The sequence below is a fragment of the Ammospiza nelsoni genome, chromosome 29, assembly GCF_027579445.1.
Source record: "Ammospiza nelsoni isolate bAmmNel1 chromosome 29, bAmmNel1.pri, whole genome shotgun sequence".
NCBI classification, from domain to species: domain Eukaryota; kingdom Metazoa; phylum Chordata; class Aves; order Passeriformes; family Passerellidae; genus Ammospiza; species Ammospiza nelsoni.
The window spans coordinates 1,908,370-1,923,149 of NC_080661.1; the positions used below are offsets into that span (position 1 = coordinate 1,908,370).

A 14,780-nucleotide genomic window follows, 5' to 3' on the forward strand; every position below is an offset into this window, starting at 1 on the left:
AACTCCCAGCTGATGGGAACAAACTTTCTGGCTGACTGCAGAGGCCAGGACAAAGCTGAGTGGTTTCTCTGGTGTCCCCCAGCCCTTGCTGGCCCCAGGGGCTGATGGCATTTGTGCTCCCTCAGGTTCATGTCCCCACACCAACAGCATGGGGGTGCTCCTGCCTGCTGTGTGCAATGCAAACAGGGGCTGTTGAGCCAGTGCTGCCGTGTCTGTGCCTGCAAGGATGGGGCACCTGTGTGAGCTGGAGAGAGGCCAGGGCTGAAGAGGGGGGATGTTGTTGGCAGCTCCATGAGGACGCTCTGGGACGCTGCCCTGGGCTGTGCAGCGCACTGGGGATGGATCAGCCCCTGCTCTGCTGCTCCTCCCCGTCTGCCCCAGGGCCCTTGCAGAGCCCCAGCTGTTGCTGTCCTCAGCTGCCATGGCAACCCTGGGACAAAGAGGTGCCAGGGCTGTTCCAGGTACAATTGCAGTGACACTCGTTGGTGCCACCAGGTGCCATGGCAACGGCCACGGGGACCCATTCCTTGGTTTGGTGCCATGGCAACCAATGCCTGGCCCTGTTGTGATGGTTGGTGGCCATGGAAAGCTGCCCTGGGCCCTTGCTCAGGGCTGGTGTCAGTGCCCAGAGCCAGAGGGGATCCCTTGCTGGGGGCTGTGCCATGGCCACCTGCCCTGTGCCGCGCTGGCCGCTCAGGCACCAGGAACCAGCAGCCACCGGCACTGCCAGGGCCAAAGGCCAGGTCAGCCAGACAGAAAGGGGCAGGGCTGGGCACTGTTTCCATGGCAACCGGCACTGGGGGGGACACCTGGGTCACCTGGCCTGGCAGTTGCCATGGAAACCCCTGGCAGGGACTGAGGACACAGCCCCTGGCACTGAGACACTGCTGGGCCGGGTGCTGAGCACAGGGCTGAGCACGCAGAGATGGTTTTGTTCTTGCTGAGCTGCAGCACAGCCAAGGCCTGTCCTGCCCCTCGTCCAGCCACGCTGGGGAGGGGCTGGGGCTGCGGGGGAGCTGGGCAGGGGACACAGCCAGGACAGGGGACCCCAACTGACCCGGGCATAGCCCAGACCAGAGCACATCATGCTCAGGGTGTGAAGGGGGGAACAGGGAAGAAGGGGGGAATTTTGGAGGGAGGGTTTTTGCTTTCCCAGGGAACACTTGGGCAAGAGGGGGCCCTGTTTCACCAGGGCCCGGGGTCACTACCAAAGACACAGACACCAACTGAAGGAATTGTGTCATTTATATCATGCACAGCTGCAAAGATTTACAAAAGTATAAGCTCAGCAAAGCACATCACCATTAGCAAAGAATTACAAAAGAAGCTCAGCAATCCATCAAAAGCCATCATTACATTTTGATGACCAATCCCTTGGTGAAACACCAGAGGTGTTTGTGGCAGACAAAGATTCTGGCTGACTATCAAGGTACACCTTACAGACATCAGTAGTACTTTAGTGACACCGTTCTTCATTCTTTTTTCTCAATCTCATTTGAGTTAGGAACAAGAATTCTGTTGTCCATGGAGCTGGTACCTTTTTAATTCCAGAATAATGCCCCCAGGCCCTTTGCTGTTCAGCTTTACCATGCTGTCTGTGGCTACCAAGGCTTGGGGGGCCCTTTCCCCTCTGGCTGGAAGGGGCCGGGTCCCAGTCCCTGAGGGGCACCCAGGCTCCTGGATGGAATTCCTGTGCAAGTCCCTCAGTGTCACAGCAGCCTTCACATGAAGCCCCGTGGATCAGAGCATTTCCCAAAGGGGCCCTTGGGGCAAACAGGGAGATCTGGTCTGGCAGGATGTGTAAAACAGTATCCTGGCAGATCTACTTGTTCTCACACAGAATCCTTGGCTGCAGGGACACATTCCCATTGTTCCTGCCCAGGGTTCAGGACTCAGAGTTGTCTTTCCTAGGAGCTGCTCCTTCAGCTGCCTTGGGAGGGCCTTTTGGCCTCTGGACCCACACTCTGGCTCCATTATTAGGACTGCTGCACCCAAGCCCTTTATTTGCACAAACAGTGGTGATTGGAGGTGGATCTCCTTTTTCACAATCATTCCTAAAAATGCAGTATCAATAATTGTGCTCCCCGTTCACAGGGCTGACTAATCCAATCCTGGTCACTATTGTTTACAGAATTACTGTAATTTCTCCTGGATATTCTGCATCAATTCCTCCTGCCATGACAGGAACACTTTGCAAGGCCAAGCTCCAAGGGAGCAGTTACCAAAGCAAAGTGTCCTGGAGGAATCTGAATTCCTATTTCAGAATTGACAGCTCTCATTGTCTTTGAATTTATCCTAATGCATTCCAATGCATGATGGCCCAGCCCTGCAGCCTCTGGGCTGGCCCTGCCAGGGTCATCACAGCCAGAACAATTTCCCAGGCAGCCCAAGTCTCACTGCCCATGGTTGGATTTGTAAATTGGGGGCAGCCGTGCACTGCCAGGGGGTTTCCATTTCCCCCGTGGGCCATTGTAAGGGCATGGAGCACATCTGGGAGATGGGTTCTCCATGGGCAAAGGTTCCCATCTCCTCATTTTTCCAACTGCTCTTTTAACAACCCCTTCACCCGTGCAACCAATCCTGCAGCTTGTGCATAATCTGGTACATAAAAAACCCTGCAGGCAAAATCACTGTATTTTTCACAGGAACAGACAAAGCACTCTGCATCACAGTATCAGCAACCCCTGCAAAAATAGCCAATTTTCCCCCTTTCTCCCTTTTTCATTGTATACAATCTCACAAAGTTGACCACTGACATTAGGGTCCTGGCCAGTCCTGTTCTCTAGGGTATTTAGTGTGACATCCCTGAGCAGCCAAAGATACCAAATTACTACTTTCAGCACTATTTCACATTATTATATAATTTTATAGATAGATAGTGATATAGAAATATAGATAGATACAGACATAAATAAATTTATATAAATAGACATATTGAGGTCTTATTATACTATAAATACATATATAATTATTATGTATATAGATATTTCATTTGCACAAATGCATATAAGCTCAAGATTAAAACCTTCTTCTCTTGCTCCATGTGGGAGCATTCCAACAATAATTGTTTCTTCTGAAGGTGCTGTTTCCTATGTACTCACAACAAATTCATCTTTGTCTGCCCAAACCCACAAGGTTGTTTCCTCTTCCATATGCAATTTTTGGATGCATTTGAAGACATCCAGGGGTGCAGCTTCTTTTACCTGATTGCCCCACTACTCCCACAGGGCTCTGACCTCAGCCCACTCCAGAGCCAGGGAACTCCAGGGAAGGGCTTCCCAGCTGGCAATTTCTGATGGGACTGATTCCTCACATTTACACTGAACAAGTGACATTTTGTTGGGATCTGGCCAGACTGTGCCAGTTTTGTTTTACCAGTGGGCAGGGTCAGCACCAAAGACACAGACTCCAACTGAAGGAATCAGTGTCATTTCCTGCAGTTCAGGGAAGCAAAGAATCACAAAAGGAGCAGCTCAGCAATGCACCCAACCATCCCCACCAAAGATTGCAGCAGTGATTAACAAAGATCCAGCAGCATTTACCCTCAGCCTTTACCATCCCCCAGACCCACAGAGCAGCTGGGGAAGCTGTCACAGCCAAGGGCTGCAGAGCCACTCCTGGCACTGGGAATTCCTGCAGGTGCCTCCAGCCCCAGGTGAGGCTCCAACCCCGCTGGGAGAGGGCCCAGCTCTGACAGTGCTGAATGAACAAACTGACAGCACTGCTCGTGTGGCAACATCTGCTTTCATCCTCCTCTTGGGTCCATCCCAAAGCCTGGCCAGGGCTCAGGGAGGAACCAAGGGAGGTGACTTAGACCATACAGCCCCAAACAAGGTCAGATGTCAGATTTCATGGCCTTTTCTGGCTTCTAAATACATAAAGGTCAATACATGTTTCACTAATGAGTGGCTACATCTATCACAGGGCTAATGACCATGCATATTTCATTAGGGAGCAGATACAAAGATAACCTTTGCTTGGAAGGTTCATCCAGAGGCCACCTTTGGTTCTCGCCCCCGCCTCTCTGCTACCCCCAACCACGGGGGTTTTGGTCAGGCTGGCTGCTCCAGTTCTGGGCAGAGTGGGGGGCAAAGGCTGCCAGCAGGGCTGGAAGATGGCTGCCCACCCAGCCCCGCTCTAAAGCAACTCAGCTGAAGACTCAGTGCCCTGACTGGCAGCAAAAGGGAGAATCCCCGCTGCCACAGCCAGCTTGGGCCGGGAGATGTTGGGCCATGAGATGTCAGCAGCGGGAGCACAACCCTGCGTGGGCTAACCTGCGAAGTGAGTGTAAACTGTGTCTTGCAGGTAGGTGCCACAGCCAAAGTCATGAGTTTGCCTGGCTGGTGTCCAGGTCAACCAGGATGTTCCCTGGTTTGATGTCCCTGTGCAGGACCCCACAGCTGGTGCAGTGCTGCACAGCCTCCAGCACCTGGCAGAACAGCTCCCACGCCTCCTCCTCGGGCAGGAACTGCCGTGCCCGAATGAAACGCTGCAGGTCCTGACACTGCTCTGGCCACTCCATGACGATGTAGTTAGGGAGCCTGAGCCACTCCAGCAGCTGGACCACACCGGGGAAGCCAGTGGACACCTTGGCCAGCAGCACTATCTACAGGGGTGCGCTGGTGCCGTCGGGCTGCGGGAGGAGCACGATGCCGTCAGTGGGGCTGATGCCGTTCCAGGCCTGGGGAAGCCGTCAGCCAGCCCGGGATGCTCTGCGCCCTGCGCTGGCCCCACGCCCACTCTCCCTCGGGGCGTCCTGGCGTCTCCCACCGTGCCAGGCCCCGGCTCATCCCCGGCAGGCAGCCTCGGCTACTGCCGCTGGCTCCGCTCACCAGCTCGCCCCTGTGCCGGACGCGATTCCGTGGCACCCTTTTGATGCCCACCTGCAAGCCAAGGGCAGCAGCGGGGTGAGCTCGCCGCCCGCACTGCGAGCCACAAACTCCGCCCTCCTCCTCCTCCGCCTGCATCCCCTCCGCCCTCCTCCTCCTGCATCCCCTCCTCCTCCGCCCCCTCCTCCTGCGTCCGCCGCCGGCCCCGCCGCTCACCGGAGCGCCGTCCGAGAGCCGCGTGGCCGCGAAGACGCTGCCGAAGCCGCCGCGCCCCTGCAGCGATCCCAGCCGGTACCGCTCCTGTAGGGCCTCCTGCGCCGTCCCTGCGGGCGGGACGCGGCTGTCAGGGCTCGGCTCGGGGCCAGCAACGACCCCCGAGCGCCCCTCACCCGTCCCCGTGTCCGTTCCCTGCTCGCCCCACGAGCCCCACGTTCGAGCCCCGCGCGCCCCGGGGACAGCCCCTCCGTCTGTCCAAACACGGGAACTTTGCAGTGCTGAGCCCAGATGCAGAGCCCTGACTCCTGCACACTGGCACAGCGATCCCCTCGCTCGTTGCTGTGCATTGTCCTTGCTGAGGGTCAGAAACTGCCGGCCCACCTCCTGACCCAAGCACTGCACTTACACTTCCAGTGTTGCTTTCCTGTAAAAACAGGGGAAGGAAAACTGTGTGTGGCTTACGGTATTTTAGAGTGTCTAAAAATCCCTAAGTCAGCGATCTTAGAGGTGAGGTACATCTGGAATTACTGGGTTGCAACATGGAAAAGGGAAGCACAGAAATAAATAAAGAGAAACATCTTGGATTGTTTCTTTCATTTTCATTTTGCTTCTGGAAAGCTTTTTCAGTTTTCCAGGAATCTTCTCCTGTCTGCTCTTCCCAAGAACCTCTCATTGAGTACAAGGTCGAGCTTCTGTCACAAGATTTTCCATCAGGAAATTATGCCACTGGTGCAATTTTCATTGTGACTGTTTGTGCTGGTTTAGGGCAAATTTTGGGAGGAAATCTCTAAAAGGGGTCCGTCTAGAAAGCAAGTTCAAGCGGCCCTTCCTCCTACTAGTTCAGGAAAGGACTTGAGAAAAGTGGAAAAAAACCAGTTTATTTAACAAGTAAAGTATTCACAAGCACGAAAAATGAATAATATTAAATAAAACCTCTGACAGTGCTGAAGAGATGGCAAATTCAGAAAGTCCTTTTTGTGGATTGTAGTTGACTCACTTCATCTCTTCTAAGTCCCTCTGGTGCTGGAATGCAGCATCCCAGAGCTCGGGGGGCCACAGGTGTGAGCTGCTGCCAGTGTTTGTCTGGGTTTTCAGTCCAGAGCAGGTTTAAACAGTTCCAAGAAAAAGGAAAGTCACAGTCCAAAGAAACTTCTCTGCCTAAGCTAGCTAAAACCAAATTGCTAGACCTAGGCTGTGAAGGCACCCAGAAATTTCCAAATCTGGGCACTGGCGGTCCCAGCAAACACTAGATCTGAAGGGTGCTAGAGTCAGAACTTGGAAATTTCAAAAATTTTAGATTTCTGTGCCAGTAAATCACTGGACTTGGGCTCTGCAGGCACCAGGAAATTTCCAAATCTGGGTACTGGGGCAGCAAACACAAGATGTGGTCGGTGCCAGACCCAGTAGCAGGAAGTTGCCAGGTTTTGGATTTCTGTGCCAGCAAATTGCTGCACTTGGGCTGTGCCAGAATAGGGAAATTTTTGGATCAAGGCACTGGCAGTGCCAGCAAACCCCACATTTCAGGAAGGATTGGATCTGGACCCTTCCCCTTCCCTTCCCTTCCCTTCCCTTCCCTTCCCTTCCCTTCCCTTCCCTTCCCTTCCCTTCCCTTCCCTTCCCTTCCCTTCCCTCCCTCAACAAGGTGCCAGAGGGGCTGGACAGCAGCCAGGCAGAAAGGAACCTGCAGGGACTGATGGACAGCAGGCTGGACATGAGACAGCAGTGTGCCCAGGTGGCCAAGTAGCCAGTGGCTCCTGGCCTGGATTAGGAATGGTGTGGCCAGCAGGACCAGGGCAGGGATTGTTCCCCTGTGATCAGCACTGCTTGGGCAGCACCTCAAGTGCTGTTTGCAGTTCTGGTGCCCCCAATTTAGGACATGGAGGGGCTGGAGCATGTCCAGAGAAGGGCAACAAGGCTGGTGATGGGTCTGGAGCACAAGTCCTGTGAGGAGTGGCTGAGGGAGCTGAGGTTGTTTATCCTGGAGAAGAGGAGGTTCAGGGGAGACAAGGCAGTGTCAGGGCACAGGTTGGACTTGATGATCTCCATGGCCTGTTCCACCCTTGCTGATTCTGGGATTCTTTGAAAGAACCCTTGGAGCAGTTGAAAGAGGAGCCCTGGGCCTCCTCTTCAGAAGCTCCAGCAGCCCAGGTTCTCCTGCCAGCCCCAAAGCCCATCCTGTCAGTCCTGCAGAGCCTCTGCAGCTCCTCCTCACTGCCCAGAACAGGGAGCCCCAGAGCCAGACACAGCAGCCCAGATGTGCCTCCCTGGCCTGGGGTGTCTCTGGCAAGGGAGCAGAACCAGGCACTGCAGGAGCCTGCAGACAATTCCTGCAGCACTTGCAGGATGATCCTGCTACCCAAGGGATGTTCCCATGGTGCCAAGTCAGGAACTGCAATGGGGAGTGGGGCCAGAGAGGAAATGGCAACCAGGGATGGGCTGTTTGCAGGGGAGGGAACAGGGCTGGGCAATCGGAAGACATTTGTATCAGGAAGAGTAAAGAAAGCAAAGGTGAAGCCAAGGAAATGCTCAGGACAGTTTGGGGGTGGCTGCCAGGCAGCCCTGGCTCTGAGCAACAGCATCTGCAGTGGGACAGGAAACTCCCAGCTGATGGGAACAAACTTTCTGGCTGACTGCAGAGGCCAGGACAAAGCTGAGTGGTTTCTCTGGTGTCCCCCAGCCCTTGCTGGCCCCAGGGGCGGATGGCATTTGTGCTCCCTCAGGTTCATGTCCCCACACCAACAGCATGGGGGTGCTCCCCCTGCTCTGTGCAATGCAAACAGGGGCTGCTGAGCCAGTGCTGCCGTGTCTGTGCCTGCAAGGATGGGGCACCTGTGTGAGCTGGGGGAGAGGCCAGGGCTGCAGAGGGGGGTTGTTGTTGGCAGCTCCATGAGGACGCTCTGGGACACTGCCCTGGGCTGTCCAGTGCACTGGGGATGGATCAGCCCCTGCTCTGCTGCTCCTTCCCATCTGCCCCCGGGTCCCTGCAGAGCCCCAGCCATGCTGTTTGCCCTCAGCCTGCCCACGGCCAGCCTGGGGCTGCTCACGGGGGTTTTCTGTGCTGAGCATCGGCCTGGGTGTGTTCTTGGGAGAGCCTGGGCAAGGAGCCTGGAGCCCCCAGGGGCTGGGCTGAGGCGTCAGTGCTGCCCCAGCAGTGCCCATGGCCTGTCTCTGCTGCAGCCCCGGCACTGCCACCCCCAGGGCTGTGCCCAGCCCCAAGAGCACTCAGGCTCTACAGCAACAGCAGGGCCACCAGGGCAGCCAAGGGAATCTAGATAGCCCTGGCAGCTTTTGTCTGGGAGGTACCATTGGAAAACCATATAAACAATTTTAGAGGCGGATTCTCAATTTTGGCCATAGATGGCTGGACTTGAAAGTGATTTTTTCAATGGGAAGAAAAGAACGGGCCCCCAGTGTTTTGAAGGCACATGAGGGGTGGCCCCCAAGAGGCCAAGGCCAGCCAGAGCTGTCTGTCCTGGCAGGTTTCATATGGGAATAATCCTCGGATATAATCAGATTTGGGGGAGGAATCCCAATTTCAGCCTTGAACCCCTGGAGGAGAAGGACAGTTCTTTCCCACAGGAAGGAATACACAGAACTCCAGGGTTTCAGGGGATGATAAGAAGCAACTCTCAATATGCCAAGGCCAGTGGGACCAGTCAAGCAGCCCCCAGGAGGCCCAGCCACCCAGACCTGTTTCATGTTCCTGGATCCTTGGGGCCCTGCAGCATCAAAATTGCCCCTTGGTTCCATGAGGCCCTGTAGGATCACCACAGATCTTTGTTTCCATGAGGCCCAGTGATATAACAATGGTCTCCTTGGCTCTGCAGTGGCACAATGGCCCCTTGCTTTCCATGAGGCCTTGCAGTGTCCAAATGGTTTCCTTCTTGCCATGGGACTGTACAAGGCCACAATGGCCCCTTGCTTCCATGAGGTCACAGTGTCTCCAAATGGCCCCTTGGTTCTATTGGGTTCCCTGGGATCACAGTGGCCCCTTGGTTCCAGCAGGCCTGGATGTGTTACACTGGCCCCTTGCTTCCATGGGGACCCACAGTGTCCCAATGGCCCCCTGCTCCCATGAGGCCCTGGGATGTCACAATGGTCTCATCGCTTCCACGAGGCCCTGCTGTTCAACAATGGCCCTTGAAGTGTCACAATAGTCCCAGTGGATTCCCCCGCTGGTTCACAATGGTCTCCTTTGTTCTGTAGTGTAACAATGGTATCCTTGGTTCCACCGTCAGAAAGGCCCTGTGGTCTCATGGAGCCCCCACAGCCCCTTATGGAGCTCCACAGACCTTTATGGAGCCCCACAGTGTCACTTTAATCCCCTTGAGTCCATGAGGCCCTGCTGTGCTACAAGGACCCCTTGGTTATACAAGGCCCTGCAGTGTCACAATGGCCCCTTGGTTCCAGTGGTCCTGAAGTGTCCTAATGGTCTCCATGGTTCAATGAGGCCCCACAATGTCACAATGGACTTTTGGTTCCATGAGCTTTCGTACTGCCAACAACAGTGTCCTTGGTTCCACAGTGTCACAATGGACCCTTTGCTCCATGAGGTTCATTGGTGTAATGTGAATGCCTTGATTCCCTGAGGTTGTGTAGTGTCACAATGATCTCCTTGGTTCTGGGGCCCTGCTGTGGCTGCTGTGTAACAATGGACCTATGGTACCATAAGGTTCCATAGTGTCACCATGGTCCCTTTGGTTCCACAAGGCCTTGCTGTGCCACAATGGCCCCTTGGTTCCGTGAGGTTCTGTACTGTCAACAATGATCTCCTTGGTTCCGCAGTGTCACAATGGACCCTTGGTTCCATGAGGAGCCTGGCCTCCCACAGCCCCTCACAGTTCCCCATGACCCCTCATGGCCCCTCACAGCCCCTCATGACTCCCTCACAGTTCCCCATGGCCACTCACAGCTCCCCATGGCCCCTCATGGCCCCTCACAGCCTCCCACAGCTCATGGCTCCCTCACAGTTCCCCAAGACCCGTTACAGCCCCTCACTGTGGATGCTCTGGAAGAGAGAGAGAGAAACAGCAAGTGTTTCTCACAGCAGCATGTGAGAATTTTTAGGGTGTTGTAGGGATGTGATAACTTGTTAAGTATAAACAATCTGCAGGTGGTATTCTTCTACTTTGTCTTTCTGTTCTTCTCAAGGACAGTGTAATGTATTTTTGTTAACCAGCCAATCAAATAGAATAAATCATCTCACGCTATAAAAACCACAAGGTTCTCTTGAATAAAACCTTCCTTCACTCTCTCTACAAACTGCCTCCCGCCTGTTCCTGTGTCATTCTCGACTCAAGAGTGACACCTCACAGCCCCTCATGGCCCCTCACAACCCCTCACAGTTCCTCACATCCCCTCACGGCCCCTCACAACCCCTCACAGCCCCAGACGCGGGGCGCCTCCCAGAGGAGGAGGGGTCGGGCCCTGCTTGTTTTCCTTTCATTTCAGTCCCTTCATTACAGCGACAAGTAAAAAAAGGCTGAAATGGAGCCTTTCCCCAGCGTTTCCCTCGGGGTTAACTGTGGGCTGAAGCTCTGTGCTGGCGCTGGCCCCAGTGCCACCATCCCTGCAGTCGCCAGGCCTTTGCTGTCCCCCCGTGTCCATTCCCTGTCCCGGAGTCCCGCCCGGCTCTGGCAGCAGCAGCAGCCGCAGCGCAGGGGGTGCCGGCCCGGCCCAGCCAGGGCTCCCGGCCAGGAGCAGCAGCAGCGCCGGCCCTTTTCCACCTGCTCCTGCCTCGGCTCCCAAGGGCTTTTTCCAGCTCAATTCTGGAGCAGAGCAACCAGCACCCGCACACAGCCCTGACTGCTCAGGGCCCGCCTGTGCTGCCCCGAGCCAGACCTCAGAGGAAGAAAGGATCGGGTTCCAGAGCTGTTTACAGCACTGTTTTACTCACCCTGAGGTGGCAGCAGGAGGCTGCTGGTGCCTTTGCCTTGGGAATTGGGGATCATGGCTGCTCTTGGCCCTCTTCTGCTTGCCACCTGAATTTTATCCATGAAACTGCAAGTGCCGCTTTCAGTTGGTGCTACCCACGGTGCTTTCCTGACAGTGAAGTCAGTATTTTTGTCGCAGGCATAAAGATCAACAGATACTGGAATGCTCACCCACCTCAAGCTCTAAGATGAGGGGAATTAAAGGCTCACAGGCCACATTTGCAGTGGTCAAACACAGCCCTGTAGCTGGCACTGATGAAATAGAATAAGCTGACAGAGGCCATCACAAAAATTGCCTCTGCAGTGTGGAATTAAAATAAAAAATCCTTCAGGAGAAACAGAAACCAGAACTTCTCGACTCGCTTCATGGCTCCTTCCCAGCAGCAGGAAACAGAGATGCCCAGAGGTGTTTTGCAGTGCTGCTGCCCCCAGTTTACAGCCAGGCTTGTATTCCCTAACAATTCCTGGTACCACCTCCTGTTTTCTTAGCCTGGAACAGTAACAATGAAAACCTCACCAATGGCACAACTCCCCAGTCCACCAGCAAAAGAAAGGACAAGTTGTCAAGTTCTCCAAACCTTTGTCCTGCTTTGCTGCAAGAGTCCTGCTGCAGGCACAGTGTGGAAAGCCAAGAGAAGCCGCAGGTGGTGGCACATCTTGTGACAGGAGTTCGACCTCATTCTCCAGGAAATGTTTTTGAAAAGAGCAGACAGGATTACAGAGAAGATTCCTGGGAAACTGAATCAGCTTTCTAGAAGTGAAATGAAAATGGAAAGAAATAATGTGAAATGTTTTCCTCAATTTATTTCTGTGCTCCCCTTTTCCATCTTACACTACTTCTCCATGCCATTAATTCCAAATGCATCTCACCTCTAAGATCAATGACTTAGCAAGTTTTAGACACTCTAAAATACCATGAGCTGCACAGTTTGCATTCCCCTGTTTTTGTTGGAAAGCAATGCTGGAGACACAAGTGCAGCGCTTGGAAGCCTGCAGGCAAGGAATGTGCCCCGGCAGTGTGTGACCCTCAGCAGGGAGAATGCTCAGCAGCGTTGCTGTGCTTGGTCCCCATGGAACCATGCCAGGAGCAGCTGCTGAGCTCAGAAGCCATTGCAGCCCCCGCCCTGCCCAGAGCCCCTTGGCAGGGTGGGCTCCTGCCCTGGCTCTGTGTGCCAGGAGCCGGCAGCGCTGGGTGCAGGGAGCCCAGGGAGGGCACAGAAACGCTGGGTGAGAAATGCTGGGGCACAGCGAGATGGGCGAGTGCAGCCAGCCAGGGCAGAGGAGCAGCACGCACAGGGGCACAGCCTGCAGGACACATGGCCAAGGGGAGAAAACAAAAAACTTCTCAGGAGGGTGGAGAACAAACTTAGTTACAAACTTAAGAGAATGAGGTACTTGGGAAATCTTAAACAGCATTGAATTACAGTAAATCACTTGACAAAGCACTGACTTCGCAAACTCTAACCTGCCCAACTTCAAGTTATGCAGATTTTGAGAAGAGGAAGTCAGGAGAAGAGAGAGATGGAGAGAGAGATCCACAGTCAGTCTTGGATCTCAGCTGCTGTGAGCTCTGGAGCCGTGGGACGTTTCAGTGTCACACCTGTGTCACAGCCTGACCTGCTCTGGTCCCTCTCTCAGGTGGGGTTTTCGGGGTGCCAGGGGCTTGGCAGCCACTTTGGGGCTGGGCCAGAGGCTGCAGTGGCTGGGGTGGGACAGTGACCACCCCACCTATGCAGAACTCTCCCTGCCCCCAAACACACACTGGAGATGTCTGGGGCTGTTCATCATTTCTCTGCTCTCCAGCACCGAGGCAACAGACTCTGGATACAGCTCTGAGTTTGTGCCCAAGGCAACCACCCCTGGCAATGGGGCTCCATGGAGCTGCTCTCAGGAACGCCCCTAAGAGCTGGAGAGTGCCCCAAAACTGCCTCAGAAATGTGAGATACCTCAAAATCTCTTCAGCAATGTAGATTATTAAAAAATTCGCTCAGTAATGGGCTCCCCCTCCCTTCATCATCCCCAAACTTTGGCTGTCTCATTCCAGACCCCAACCCACCTCCCCATTCCCAACCTCAACACATCCCACCCCTCCTGGACATCATGGCCACCTTCCCAAGCCATATTTCCCCCATTTTCCACCTCCCAAACTCCATCCCACCCATCCTGCCCTGCCTAATGCCCATCTCAACCCTCCTGATTTGAAGCTCACTTTGCTCAATCCCCTTCCAACCCCATTACACACCAAAGAGCTGTGGAATCGAGGAATTTTGGAGTGGGATTGAGTAGTTTTCAGTGGCATTAAGATGACAGATTGAATCCTCTTTTCTCTTTCAGTGCCAAGAAAGGGAAACAAGTACACCAAATAACCCCAAAACCCCCAAATTCTCCCAGTTATCTCCCTGAATCCCAGATTCCCCTGAAACACAAGTAAAAAGTGAGGTTTTAGATGCCCTTGATGAATTTATTGATTTTTACCCCAATTTTCTCTGTTTTAAAGGGATGAAGATGAATCCAAAGAAAATTAGGGCCAAAACAAAAGAATAACCAGCCCAGTGTCTTCCCAACACGGATCACAGGGAAAGTAGATGGCCAGGGCTCTGAACAACGTGGGTCCTCCCATGGGGGATGAGGCTGGAGCAGAGCATGAAGCTTCTCCTGCAGCTGGGGCACTCACAGGGCTGCCCTTACCTGTGCCTCCGTTGGTGTCGGGTAAAGAACGAGTGGTCTGAGAAGCTCTTCCAACGTTGGGTGCACTGTAGGGCCTCTCCCCAGTGTGGATGTGCTGGTGTGGTGGCTGATAAAGGTAAAGTTGTGCTTAAAGCCCTTCCCACACTCAGGGCAGTGGAAGGGCCTCTCCTGTGTGTGAATGCGCTGGTGCAGGAGGAGATTGGAGCTGGTCTGAAATTTCTTCCCACATTGGGGACACTCATAGAGCCTCTCCCCAGTGTGGATGCACCAGTGCCTAACAAGGTTGGAGTTGCACTTGAAACCCTTCCTGCACTCAGGGCAGAGGAAGGGCCTCTGCTCTGTGTGAATCTGATGGTGGCGGAGGAGATTGGAGCTGATCCGAAACCTCTTCTGACACTGGGGACACTCACAGGGCCTCTTCCCAGTGTGGATGCGTTGGTGGGTGACGAGGGTGGAGCTGCAGCTGAAGCCATTCCCACACTCCTCACACTCATAGGCCCATTCCCCAGTGTGGATCCTCTGGTGGCAGATCAGGTTGAATCTCTTCCTGAAGCTCTTCCCACACTCCAAGCACTTCTGGGGCTTCTCCCCATCTTGAAGCTGCTCATGGGCCACCAGCTCTGAGCTCTGGCTGAAGCTCTGTCCACCTTCCTGGCTCAGGGGTGGTCTTTCCTCCTCAGAGCACCCTTGGCTGGGTTTGCAGCCCATCCTTGTGCGGGATTGCTGGGCTTTTCCTCCCCATTGGGTTCCTGCACTGTGGAGTCACTCAAAATGGCCTCTTCCACGAGGTTCTGCTGTGGGGATTTTTCCTCCCTGGTCTCCATCCTCAGCTCCTTCCCTGGGGGAGGAAGAACAAGGAGAGGATGGGATTTGCCTCCGTGCCAGAGGGAAGGGGAAGGAGATCCCCCCAGTGCATCCCCAGCAGGACGGTGTTGGCAGCAGGTTTGTCCTGCAGCTGGGGGCTGTGCTGGGCTGGGAGATGGAGCAGGAGAGAGGGGGAAAGGGGCACTGACTTCCTCCTCACCTGTCTGGGTGTCCCAGGGCATCTTCTTCTTCCTCCAAGCCTTCTCCTCCTCCATATTGCCAAGGTTTGGGAATGGGAAATCCTGGTTTG

At 54.4% G+C, this 14,780-nt stretch overlaps 1 protein-coding gene across 1 annotated transcript; it reads right to left on the reverse strand.

Annotated features, from left to right (window-relative positions):
* Nucleotides 1–13,559: 13,559 nt before the first annotated feature.
* On the reverse strand, nt 13,560–14,374 carry LOC132085203 (gastrula zinc finger protein XlCGF49.1-like). Its single transcript, XM_059490572.1, has 2 exons — nt 14,352–14,374; nt 13,560–14,297 (listed from the first exon to the last, which is right to left on the reverse strand). Exons 1-2 carry the CDS (start codon nt 14,372–14,374, stop codon nt 13,649–13,651), a joined length of 672 nt encoding a protein of 223 aa, XP_059346555.1. The 3' UTR covers nt 13,560–13,648.
* Nucleotides 14,375–14,780: the final 406 nt, after the last annotated feature.